The sequence below is a fragment of the Esox lucius genome, chromosome 22, assembly GCF_011004845.1.
Source record: "Esox lucius isolate fEsoLuc1 chromosome 22, fEsoLuc1.pri, whole genome shotgun sequence".
Lineage (NCBI taxonomy): Eukaryota > Metazoa > Chordata > Actinopteri > Esociformes > Esocidae > Esox > Esox lucius.
In genome coordinates this window covers 7,939,964-7,953,391 of record NC_047590.1, presented here as the reverse complement: position 1 = coordinate 7,953,391, position 13,428 = coordinate 7,939,964, and the positions used below count along the sequence as shown (strand labels likewise).

At 49.2% G+C, this 13,428-nt stretch overlaps 1 protein-coding gene across 1 annotated transcript; it reads right to left on the bottom strand.

Moving 5' to 3' along the window:
* Positions 1–788: 788 nt before the first annotated feature.
* On the bottom strand, positions 789–12,683 carry mxra5a (matrix-remodelling associated 5a). The gene is made up of 11 exons (XM_010891112.5): positions 12,340–12,683; positions 11,921–12,142; positions 11,248–11,377; positions 10,860–11,098; positions 9,894–10,045; positions 9,179–9,662; positions 5,103–8,866; positions 4,066–5,008; positions 3,703–3,889; positions 3,138–3,283; positions 789–2,669 (listed from the first exon to the last, which is right to left on the bottom strand). The coding sequence occupies exons 2-11, from the start codon at positions 12,094–12,096 to the stop codon at positions 1,076–1,078; spliced, it is 7,815 nt and encodes a 2,604-aa protein (XP_010889414.3). The 5' UTR covers positions 12,097–12,142; positions 12,340–12,683; the 3' UTR covers positions 789–1,075.
* Positions 12,684–13,428: the final 745 nt, after the last annotated feature.

Sequence of the window (13,428 nt, the reverse complement as noted above, 5' to 3'; positions counted from 1 at the left end):
AGTCTGTGTAGTTAAACCAATAATTCCTTCAGAGGGAAACCAGTGAACTAATAGGGATTTCCCCCACACATCCAGATGGTTCTCCTTTTAGAAGGAGAGGGACCATGACTGTATAATAATTCCCAGAGCTACGGATCCTTTGCCTGCCCTGACCTAGTTTGAAGTTCTTACTGCCGGCCAAAATGGCAGCCAATCCTCTTTTTGCTACTTTTGACCAGAACCTATTTCATGTAATAAGTAATATTCTACAAGATTACAATGGATTTTCAGTTTATCTTTATTAAAAATGTGTACAATTCCTATACATTCTAGTCTTTTAAAGACAAATAATTTAAAAACAAGGACAGGTAAAACAAACATATCGGTATTATTTTATGAGCTGATGTTAACACCTATGAGGGTTGCAAGCAGATCCATACCATAATAATCACAGTTAATCTGTGAGCAGCTCCAGTCTACCAAGTGTTACAAAGTACTTAGAAGTACTTCAGAAAGCAACACAATGTGGATGGTTGTAGAGACATACAGTACCTTATAATGGTTACAAAAGCCATTCTTTCTTAGGTCCCTGAAATCGAGCTCATCTCAGCAAAACTGGATGTTTAGCACATAATTTATATTTTCGTTAATCTAACATTAAAAAGATATTTACCTATGCTTATCTACACAGTTTGACATAAATTATCATCGTCAGCACAGAGGTTCAAAGAACAACAGCTTACATGTCTCACCTATATAGTCCATATAAATGCCACAAATAATAGTACTCAAAGTCAAGTTCTTCTTACCGAAGCGTTTTTTTTTTTTTTTTTTTGATGAGCGGAAAATGTCTTTGGCATGGTGTGTTTTGGGCGACGCGGACTGGAACGTGTTCGAGAGACAACGCGGCACGGCCACAGCCAATAGAACACAGTAGCAGTGTTGTTCCGCCAGTGATTAGAAACGTGTATATTTACTTGCAGTGACAGTGATTAAAAGTCCCTTCAGCTCAAAGGGGATAGATGAAAAGCATTTGGCTGTGCTCAGCTCCTTCTGGCAGTTTCTGGGCTAGACATCCTAACTGGCCTACCGCTGATCAGAACACATGTAGATAGGTGCTTTTAGTATCAACCCCTATCACGTTCCTGGCGGTGCATCTGTAGAGGCCCTGGTCTCTCTGCGTGGGGTTCTGGATGATGAGAGAGCCTTGTGGATGGAGGTATTTGTTGCCAAAGAGGCGAGGCTGGGCACTGACCGCCAGCCGGGTTTTGTCTGGCGTCTCCCAGGCCATCTCGGCTCGGGGGACACCCGTCGCGACGCAGTTCAGCTGCACAGCCACGCCGCCACGGGCGTACATGGCGGGCGGCGGGCCACTGATAATACGGGGCGGGTACGCCACGACAATGACGGGCACGGAGAGCAGGGCGCTGCCGTACTCGTTGGCCGCCCGGCAGACATAGGTGCCGCGGTCATAGACGGACGCCTGCTGGACGGAGAGCGTGCCGTTGGCCAGGACGGAGTAGCGGCCGGCTCTTTGCGGCCGCCCCAGTACCACCCCGCTGGGCAGAGTCCAGGACAGTCGGAGTGGGTCCCCTGTGGAGAGACAGTGAAGGTGGAGGTTCGCCCCGTTCATAATGCTGACAGGGGAGTTGTAGCGGTTATTGATTTGTGGTTTCCCCCCTGGGGCCAGAGTAATGGTACGCTCCACTAACCCGGCCAGGTTCCTTCCCAGGCAGCGGTACAGGCCACTTTCGGAGACCGAGGGGTTGGAGATGACCAGGGCGCCGTCCGGTCGGTGGAAGAACTTGGAGAACTTGGAACCGCTTGTGAGCGGGGAACCATCGGGGAGGATCCAGGTGAGCGTGGGGGGTGTCAGGCCTCCTTCAGAGGTGCAGTTCAGGATCATGGTGTTGCCCAACACCAGGGAGAGCCTCTCTGTTCTGGGTCCTCGGAGCTGCGGCTTCTCCACCTTCTCCCCCACCTCCAGGTGGACCACCAGCCTGGCCTCCCCACCCTCATTGCGCGCCACACAGGCCAGCTGGGCCGAGTCCGTTGGCTTCGCCGATCGGATGTCCAGCGTGCCGTTCCGGTGCACCGTCATCCTGCTGCCGTAGTAAGGCGACGGCAGGACCACGTTCTCCGGTAACACCCACATGACCCGGGGGACGGGGGTCCCCGCGGCCTCGCAGGCCAGCAGGACACGCTGGTCCCTCACAGCCGTCACTCGGATGGAGTTGACCATACCTCGCAGTCCGTTGATGGCCGGGGGCGTGACCAGGACGTCCACCCTGCTGACTCGGGTGTCCTGGCCGGCGCTGTTTCTCGCTACGCAGGTGTAGTTGCCGGCGTCAAAACGCTGGACCTTCTGGATGACCAGGGTGCCGTCGTTGTGGACCTGGTACTTATCGGAGGACGAGGCGATGGCCCGCTTGGTGGGTGTGAGCCACTTAATGACTGGGGTCGGCTCTCCCTTGGCACTGCACTTCAGAGACGCGGTCTGACCATAGAGGACTCTGATGACCTCAGGGATTGGGCTTTTGTCTCGGATGGTGGGGGGGTCGGCCACCACCTTCACGTGGACCTTCATCTCGTCCTTCCCGATCTGGTTCTCAGCGTAGCAGGTGTAGTCTCCCTCTTCTCGCAGCCCCACGTCGTTGGCATACAGAGTCCCGTTGTCAAAAACCACATACCTGTGAAGGCAACAAACGGGATTGTTGTTGACTGTGCTCAATTCAGATGACGTCTGATAACGTGGGATTATGTAATAATATGATTGTGTATTTATGTGATTGTGTGATTATGTTATCATGTGATTATGTGATTATGTTATTATGTGAATGTGTGACAACTTTTTTACTATTATGTGAATGTTATTATGTGAATGTGTGATTATGTTATTATGTTAATATTTTATCATGTAATTATGTTATTATGTGAATAGATTACTTTTTTACTATTATGTGAATGTTATTATGTGAATGTGTGATTATGTGAATGTTATTATGTGAATGTGATTATGTTATTATGTGAATGTGTGATTATGTTTATGTTATTATGTGAATGTGTGATTATGTGAAAGTGATTATGTGAATGTTATTATGTGAATGTTATTATTTGATGATGTTATTAAATGATCTGACTAACACCAGGTACTATACCTGCGGGAGCGGCCTCCGCTGGCCCTAATTCTATCCGTCTGTTTGAGGGTATTGATCATAGTGCCGTCTGGCAGAGCCCAGCGGATCTCAGGGTTCGGGAGGCCAGATGCCACACAGTCCACCTTCAGGGCTCCTCCATAAGTCACCTTTTCAAATTCAAAATTCAGTAAGATTTTGTCAAAGTTTTATTTATTATATGTTGGTGTATATATATTGGTGCATATATATATATATATATATATATAAACTGGTTGCCAAGTATGCTGATGGCCGTTGTACATGACTGTATTCCACAGTATTATATTGTATATACAGTATTATATTGTGTAATATAATATATATATATATATATATATATATACAGAAAGAAACACACCAACATATAATTTGTCTTTTCAAAAATACCAAGCCTCTGTCCAAAATGACCTATTCCCCATAAAGTCCCAATAAAGTGAGACTTGAAGGCTCAGATAAAAAGCAATGATGCAAAGGTAAAGGCAACAGGGTGCCATTTAGAATGCACAACAAAAATGAAATGAAAACTGGACAAAGTAGCACAACAGACCTTCTGACTGGCCAGCAGCTGTTTCTGCTCAATCTTGGCAGGCTTTGTCACCACCTCAACCGTCAGGAGAACATAATCGTCCCCCATCTTATTGCGCGCCACACACAGGTAGTCACCTTCGTCCTTCTCTGTCATGGCCTGGATGGCCAGGGAGCCGTTGGTGAACACCTTGATCCTGGGGTCAAAGCTGAGAAACAAACACAAATCTCGTGAGGCTCCGTCCCGCTCTTCTTAAGGACCCTCTTCAGTTTCGTCTACAACGTTTTCTCTGCTCATGTACGGATGATGTGCCCAGACGGATGATTCAGTCTGCCAATGACACCCTCGATGACACGCTCGCACAAGCGTGTTTACGGTCCTTACCTGTATTGGGAATCCACTAGTTTCTTAGTGGGGGTCCTCCAGACGATCCTGGGCTCCGGTTCCCCCGTGGCCATGCAGTCGAGCCTCAGCAGCCCACCGTAGACCACACCAGTCGTCTGGGGAGAGGAGGTGGTAATCCTGGCCTTGGCGGACGACGGCCGCGTCAGCACCGTCAGGATGACGCTCCTCCTGGAGACCCCCGCCGCGTTACTGGCCACGCACTCATACCTCCCGGCGTTGCCCCGGCCGAGCCCGCGGACGCAAAGCGTTCCGTTGGGGAACACAAAGAGGTTGCGGCCCGTGACGAACTGCGAGGCCAGGAGCTGGGCGCCGTCGGGCGTGGTCCAGCGGATGACGGGCGGAGGGGCTCCTTGGGCGGTGCAGTGGATGTAGATGGTGCTTGCCTCCGGGTGAGACGCGTTTTCGTAGCGAGGTTGCTGGATCACCGGGGGAAGGGCGGCTACATGGAGGCGGACGGACACGGAGTCGGCCCCGGCCGAACTGCTCCCGATACACTTGTAGATCCCCTTGTCAGTGTAGCTGGCCAGGGTGACACGGAGGGTGCCGTTACCGAAGAGGGCCACGCGCTTCGTGCCGACCTGAGGGCCAGGTTGTGAGCCGCCGGCCTGGGCTGTTGGGGCAGAGAGGTGGACCCTGTCAGGCAGCACCCAGGTGACCCGGGGCACGGGGTGACCCTGGACATTGCACTCCAGGTCAATGGTGTCCCCGTGGTACACCGTGGCGTCGCGGAAGCGCGGCTGGAGAACCCGTGGATGCCGGGCCAGGACCAGCAAGGTGATCACCGTCTTGTCCACTCCGTACTGGTTCTGGACCGTGCACATGTACTGGCCTCTGTCCTGAGGCTGTGTGTTACGGATGACAAGCGTACCATTGGGATGGACCTCGAATCTCTGGACCCGTGTGTCCTGCGCTATTGTTGCTCCTGCAAGAATTTGAAGAAGACGTGAACACAACAGAAGAACATGTGAACACAACAGAAGAACATGTGAACACAACAGAAGATGTCTGATACGTACCGGTGGAGACTCTGGTCCAGGAGAGGAAGGGCTTGGGTTCCCCTACAGCCACACAGGGAAGCTGTGCATCCGTCTCTGCGTTAACAGTCACTGTCTGCAGACCCGCATTACTGACCCTGGGCCTCCCTCTCACAGCAGGCACTTGTACCGGTGGTCTCTCCCCCCATCCGGACACCCCCCGGCTCTGGTTGAGGGTCTCTGAAATCTGGCCCACTCTGGGTGGACTCTGAGGCCTTAATGTAGAGACAGAAGAGGTCTGAGTCATGCTCTTTGTGGTGGTGGAAGCAGTTGTAGTGGTCTTCTGTTCGACCGTCTGGGAGTTTGGGGCTGTTTTGTGGGTGGTTCTGGGTTTTGTCGTGGTTGGTTTGGCACCAGTGACGGGATCGGGCTTGATGTCAATTGTCTCGGGTCTGTTAGTGGTTTGGGTGTCAGATGGTGGAGCTTCATTAGGGTCTGATCTGGCGATTTGGATGGAGTCTCCTCTGTTGTTTGGAGAGAAAGGGTCGTTCCTCTGGTCGGTTTGAGAGATGACGACTCTCTCTATGTGACTGTCCGGGATGTGATTGGAGCTAGAGGCAGCCTCCAGTGTTCCGGATGGAGGTTGGGTCCTGACTCCAGAGAATGGTGTGTTTGGTACAGGGACCAGAGGCCTCACCCAGGACGGGAAAACACCAGATGTTTTAACTGACGTGGTGGTGACAGGTGTCACAGTCGGAGTGGCGTCCTTTGTTGTAGAAGCATCCACAGAAACCCTACCCATTTCGCTATTCGGGGCTGATGCCAGTGTTTCCGCAGTGGCTGCTGTGGATGTGATTTCCCTGAAATTATGAGGCTCGTCAAAAATAATTCTGGGCACACCAGTGACTGTTTTAGCAGAACCAGATCCGTGATAAGAGCTTTCAGATGTCACAGGCCCCACAGGTGTGTTAACCCCAACGTTCTCATGTCCCATTGACTTATGAATGGACTCTTTTGTTGAAGCAGTGTTATCATAGACAGGTCCTCTGGTTATTTCACGCTGGATAGATGGAGTCACACTGTCAATCTCTTTGATCGGCACCTTTATAATCTCTTTAGATGTAGTATCTGTTGTATATCGATGGTCTGGCATGTTGAGCTCCCCATCTGGTAGCAATTCCGGTTGAGTGTGGAAATTCTCAGAGGACTTGTCAGGTCTTGGAGTAGTGCTGAGGTCTACAGTAACGCTGCCTCCCCTTCGTGATATCTCTGATGGTTTAAAAGCAGGAAGGGGGATGCTTGTAAATTTCCCCTGACTTGCTGTTGTGGGCACATCCGGGCGTTCTGGGGCTTGGCTCTGAGTCGTGGGAGTCTCAGAGGCTCCTTCTGGGGCTGTTGTGCGGTGGCTGATCTGGGATGTTTGTTTATACGGTTCTGTTACAGAGGTTATGAGAGACGCCCGTGGAGCTGTTGTGCTTTCGAACAGCAGCTTGGCACGCTCTGAAAGGGTGTCCTTTGTCTCTGAGTGAGTGGCGGGTCTCACCAAAGGGCTAACCCTGTCTTCGTATAAAGAGAGTCCTGTGTTCTCTGGGTGACTCACTCTGCCTGATGACGTTTCTTGGCTGGGCGACGGTGGAGCGGCAGTAGTAAACTTGGCCGTCGTGCCTTTAGCCTTTTCGGTTGTTTCTATTTTAGTCCACGTGGCAGTAGTTGCCTCGGTAGCTGTCGGGAGGGTTACCCTAGGTGCGGCTGGAGTTTTATAATGATTTCTCAATGAATTATTTGGCCTAGGCTTCTTTCTGACAGAACCGGGCCTTCTCCTTCGGCCCCCACCCCCATTCCTCCTCCTGGAGTTCTGGTTTCTGAGTCGAACAGCAACCTCACCTGGTGTCTCCATCCTCAGGTTCACAGCTGAAGTGAGCTCAGGTCCGGGAGAGACTGTGACGTGTGGAAGACGGGCAACTTCAGGCGTTGAAACAGTTTGCCTCAGCTTAGTGCGTGTGACCGGTTCTATTGTTGTGGTCTCAGTCTCGGTGAGTGAGTGATCGTATCCGACTCTCCCTGTTTCCACGTCAGAGTCCTCTCGAACGGTGGCGGTGGTTAACGAAGGGTCAAGTTCACCGGTGTCTGCATACGCTTCACCCTCATTAAAGGCGTTAACGACGTTGGGTTCGTTAGCGCCTTCCGTGGCGGGTGTGCTCTGATCCCCCCCGCGCGAGAAGTTGTTGTCGTCGTCGTTGTTGTTGTTGTCGTCGTCGTCGCGCGAAGAACCGGCCCCGGCGCTGACATGCATCTGGCCTGGCGTGTGTGAGAGTGTTTCTGTGACCGCGGCCCTGCCTTCCGTCTGTGTGTGTGAGACGGTGCTGCCAATTTGCCGGGGAGCAGATGTGACTGACTCAGGGAGCGACCGCGTGACTTGTGCGTCCGTGCCGGTGTCTGCGTGGCCAACGGGGGTGTGCGGCGTGGAGGGAACGTATCGGTCCTGTAGGTCGTCCGTGGATCCCTCTGAGTTGTCCAGAGACTCTGTTTGTTTAGCGGTGGGTGTTACCGTCGGCTCCCGCTCCTCACTGGTGGTGAGTGGCGGGGAGCTGGGCGCCACACTGGTGTTACCCTGTCCGTTTCTATCACGGATCTTGGCCAAAATGTGCGCCCACTTCTCCGGGTCTATGTTTTTGTTCGCCATGTGAATCCTTCTTCTCGTCTCCACTATGTCTTTCTTGCCTTCGTCATTCGCTGAGGACGGTTTCCTTGCCAGAACGGGTCGTCTCCACGTGTTTCTAAAGGGATGACCGCCACGCCTGGGTGAACTTTGAACCCTCCGTCGATTGATTAGTTCCGCGCGGCTCGAGGACGATGTGGACTGGGAAGAAACCACCTCCCGTGCGTTCCCCTCGTTCCCTGACGCTTCCTCTGCGTCCTCCACTGGGGCTTTGATCCTGGTGTTGACTCCTGAGGCAGACTGGGGCCTCATTCTCCTGGGTGGATGTATTGCTCCCACTGGTTGCCTTGTCAGAGTCACCTTAGTAACCAGGGAATCAACCCCGTGTTGGTTCATTGCCACACACTTATAATAGCCACTGTCGGTCAGGCGACTCTCTAGAACTCTCAGAGTTCCGTTGGAGTACACCAGAGCTCTGGAAGAATTAGCTGTGTGACTAATTATGTGGCCGTCAGGAAGGATCCAGTTTATCTCAGGATCGGGAGAACCAGTCACCCCACAGTTTAGGGACAGAGGGTCACCGGTGAACCCCTCTATGGGCACAGACGCCATATCAAGCCCTTGTAGAGGGAGCGGACCGGAGGACTCCTCAACTGTCAGACGGACAGGAAGGACACTGATGTCGTCAGAGACCTGGGCAATGCAGTAATATAACCCAGAGTCTGAATGTCCCGTCGGATTTATATCCAACCTACCGGTGCTCGACACCGTCACCCTCTTGTCCGGGCTGCTGTGCGGTGCCTCCAGTCGGGTCCCGTCTGGAAGCATCCAGCGAATCGCCGGGTCTCCGGAGCTCGACACGTGGCAGTCCATAACAGCGGGGCTGCCGGCTACAGTGCTCAGTGCCGTCCTGGTGGTGTTTACGTCCCGTATCATGACCCATGCGCGGCGCCGCCTGCGCTCCTGCTCGGACTCCATGGTCTGAGTGAGGTGGGTGCCGAGGATTAACCTGACAGTCTTTCCGGTGGACTGGGGTCTGTTGAGCCGCAGGTCCACAGACGTTTGCATCAGCCATGAGGGTTGAGCTAGCATGCTAGCCTTGACCCCGGTATAGTACTGCGCATCTCTCTCCAGGTCTTGCCTGTACCTGGAGGTCAAGAAGTTAGGGGTTTTTAAACATAGAAAACCGGAGGCATATGTAACATTATGATTATAAACAGCCAACATAACAATATTAAATATATATATAATGAGAACCAGTTTAAAATGAATTGTTTCATTAAATTAAATAATACTCAAATATAAGTGCTAGTAAAACTCCCCAAATGTTTATTTTGCATTGATGTCAATTCATGACAAAGCAAAGATTTCACTCAAGTGGAAAGTAACATTCGAAGGCCTAACAATTCCAGTAGCTCTGTTAAACATAAATACAAAGCGGTTCTTTAACCCAGCCTACCTGTAACTGGGAACAGGCTCTTTGGTGAGCATGACCTCCCTCTTCAGGTGGGCGGGCGTGTCGCTGTAGTAGGCGATGAGCCTCCAGAGTTTCTCATAGTTGTCCCTGGCAACGGGACAGTCCAGGTCCACAGAGATGTTAAGCTTAGAGGATAGCTGCAGGGGGTTCACCTGCTCCCAGGCGACCCCAGATGACCCCACCCTGGGCTCTCCGACACCACAACGCAGATCCACTTTATTCCCATGCTCGTCAGTCAGGCCTAGAGTAATGTTGCCAAACGGCCCTTTAAACTCCTCCGGGGTCATGACCTCGGTCTCTGTATCATCTGGGGTCGTGGGTCGGCTGGGGGAGGAGATGAGAGGGCTGGAGCAGACCAGGCTTCCCACTGTTAGGACTTCTTTAGTTTTCAAGTTGTTTGGGTAGGAACACATTGGGCAGAGCTGACCTCCAGGATAGGCCCTGTCCTTTTTACATTTTAGCACGCCTGTGAAGAGATGAATAGGACCAGAACATCAACACCCTGACTCTTGGGGTGTAGTCTTGGATAAATGATGTGGGCTTTATGCATGTAACATGGATTTATCTTGACGGTAGCAGCATTTCTGTTGACACAGTGATTATTATTACATTCATCTGCAGCTGTAGTAAGCAGCTGAGGTAAAGATCATTTATACATAATTCATTCACCCAACTAAACAGATTGTAAATAAAACACCTGGCGAGTTTTGGTCCCAGTCGGGGAACCACTTCATCCTGCAGTCACAGGTCCAGGGGTTTCCTTGCAGGAAAAGGTTCTCCAGCTGGGGCATTCCTCCCAGCAGCCTCTGGGGCAGAGATGTCAGCCCGTTGTCAGACAGATACAGATGCCTGACGCATTAATAGAGAAATAGAAACGCTGTTAGCTTCAGAGGTGGTGTGCAAGAGTGGCTGCAAAAACTACTCAGAAGAGGAGGCAACAATGAGACCTTACTCCCACAGTGAGAGAGGCCTGCTGGATCTCCTGAAAACACTGACCCCTAGTGGTTAAAATATTGACGTAGTCCTCTGGATGTTCTGGTGAACATATCTAAAACATTCTTTCTACAGTTAATTGACTGGTACATGACACGTTCACTGTTTATGATGTCTAATTTGCACCGAGCTTGAAACAAAAAAGATGACATGTAACAAAGAAAAAATATGTAATGAAATGTAAATGATACTCTTATGATGCAAATAGTATTTAAACGTTAAAATATGACGAAATGAATGGAAATACATACAATAATGCAATTTTTAATGCTAGTATTTTTTTTTTTTATCAAAACTTCAAACACTCCTCAATGTTGTAATTGGCTGCAAGTCTACATAACCAAACTTCAAGCACTCACGTTACAAGAAGGCTTGTTGATTCTGAAACTTTTAATGCTTTGCCCTATGAAATCACTTTTTAAATTGAGAGCGTACAACTGTCTTTCTTTGTAGCGAACTACGATAACATGGCACATGCTGTCCAGGAACCAAAAACAACTGATTTAGGATCAGTTTGACTCTTCCATCATCAACAACAAGAGCGGACGCGCTCCTATATTTCAGCGCTGATACTCTCAGCTAATTTGTGTACCGATTCCCAGTGTAGCTGGTGAAAGCAGAGACCACGGGGCCCAGAGCAACACGGATCAGCTAGTTAATTACGCTTCACCTGAGGGTGGAGACGTGGAAGTGACCCATCACGGAGAAGGTGGAGAAGGTGGAAGGATGCAGTTGCTGGAGTCTGTTCCCCTCCAGCTGTATGAGTCGCAGAGCGGTCAGGCCCTGGAAGGCGTCTGGATGGATAGATTCCAGATGGTTGTGGTCCAAGTGTAGTCTGGCCAGGGACCACAGGCCCTGGAGAGTGTTTCTGTTGATCTCTTTCAATTTATTGTAGCTCATCTTGAGCATCTTAAGTGGGAGAAGGCCAGTGAGTCATCCTCAATGCAGTAAAACGGAATGGTACTGTAAAGCATACTGTAATTCCACATTTCATTCTAAATGACAGGTAAGGCTGGGCAGACTCGAGGTTAGTCCACCTTTTCTGTTTGTTACTCTACCTGTAAGGACTTGAGATCCCTGAATGCCCCGTTGGGAATATTGTGGATATCATTCCCGTGCATCATCAGAAGCTCTAGGTTCCTCAACCCAGTCAGAGAGGACTGAGTAACACGGCTAATGGTGTTAAACCTACAGTAAGGAAACAGCAACACCACTAATCATGATTTACTATTGAATTAATTAATTAATTATAATTCATATATACGCACACAACTTTATGAAAACGTACAACAATTTGGTCCATACGTTCTGAATGAATAAGCGGTAAGCGTCTTTGTTTTTAAGCAATGGCTGAAGCTCATATGGGAAATGAATCAAAAGCATTGGTTAGCCTATATAACGTAAGCGTATAATATGCTTACTTCAGACTACGCTATAGGCCTACTACATTATACATATTTTCTTGTCAGTTGAAAAGGGATTAACTTCAGTCACATGCTGAGCATAAATATGAAAAGGCACTTTACAATTCTAAACAGGCGACACATTTAAAGTTGATTATAGTATTGCTTTTTTCATTGGCCTATACAATGAACGCACATTAACGCATCACACGGTTTTTGGTCACCTTCACGATTCACTATACGCTAGTTATAGTGACACGTGCAAAATGCCTTTAAGGCCAATGGCTTTATTGCGTGTTGCTGAATAAAACCAGTCGTCCAGGCTTACCCTAAATTCATGCGTTCCACTTGTCTAGGGATACCAGCAGGCACGTCGAGGAGGGAACGGAAAGTGCAGTGCACTTCTGTAGCCAGGGGGCACGAACAGGGGCGCGGGCAGGGAAGAGTCGAGACCCGCCCCATCAGCACTGTCATTATCAATATTAACACCGCGGAGCCGTCCATCTTCAGCTGTGCATCAATCCACAACAAAGTGTTCCTATTACTGGAGCTGGTTGAGGGTCACAAACTAATTATTGGATGCATTCAATAGCCCAAACATACGACTTGATATCTAGCAAAGAATTAAGTAATAATAAAAAGGGGAAATGTAGAGACATGCTCTAACGAATGTGCAATGTATACACGCATGTTAAGGCAAAAAAAAATCACACATTTTATGTGACCTGAATGAAAAAAAAATCTCACCTTTGAATTTGTAAAAAGTTTTAGTGGCACCCATTCACTATATCCCATTTTATCATGGCTTTCGCGTCTCCTCGATGCCACTCCTCAAGCCGCGCGCAAACCCCAGTTAGACACAATCCAATAAATGAAAAACTCCAAAGAATAAGAATATTGCACAGAATTTCAATATACGACAAATCCTTAGACAATGCCACGCAGTCCGTGTTGTTTCACGTATTCCCTGTGGAGACACAACAGTTGACAAAAACTTTACAGTGCAGGATGAGACTTCCACCGACAGCAGGAGTGAGTGGCAAACCTTTTCCAACGTCGGGTCAGTCTTGAGGAGAGGAAGGACCCAAGGAGGGGCGACAGAATAGGAGACGGCAACTGCTGAAGAAGGCTCTACAGTAGCTTGTTAAAATCTTTTGTGCATTCAACTGTATTTATGTAGGCTGTTATGTGAGGAACTAAATATTGTCATTATTTTGACAGAAAAATTAATCAGAGCTTTCAGACTTCTATCTGAATCAATTTAATGGATTCATTTTGATATTAATCAAACTTTCAAAACTGTAAATGTTTTGATGAAACAAAACTGTAAGAGCATGAGAAAGTCAGCAAAATCTAATTATTTGTATGCTCTTTAAGCTACAGTTAAGGGGAAACAACAGAAGTTCAACCCCTTTTCTCTCTGGAACTTCTTTGCCTCAGACCATCATGAGGCAACCTACTAAGTGAAGGGAGCGGACAGACCAAGGTAAAGGTTATGTTGGTTTTGAAGCCCTGTCATTTATCACATTCCCCCTCCATCACACAACACACACCCAGTACTGTATCAAGCACAACACGTCATTTGCAGGCATTCCAGGAAACAGAAACAGTATGTCAGTCTTGGCCCCTCAGCCCCATCTCTCCTCAGCTGTCTTTGTGTTCATAGGACAGCTTTCCAGAACATTTCAATCAAACCAAGTGTGTGTGCGTGCGACTGGTTCCCCTTAACAGTTCAGAAAAGCCTTTCCCTTCTAAATAACCTCCTTTCAGTTACGCGGCAGCAGCTGCTGTATTAACCTGCTGTGTGTGATAGTGTCAATCTTGAAGCGCTAAGGG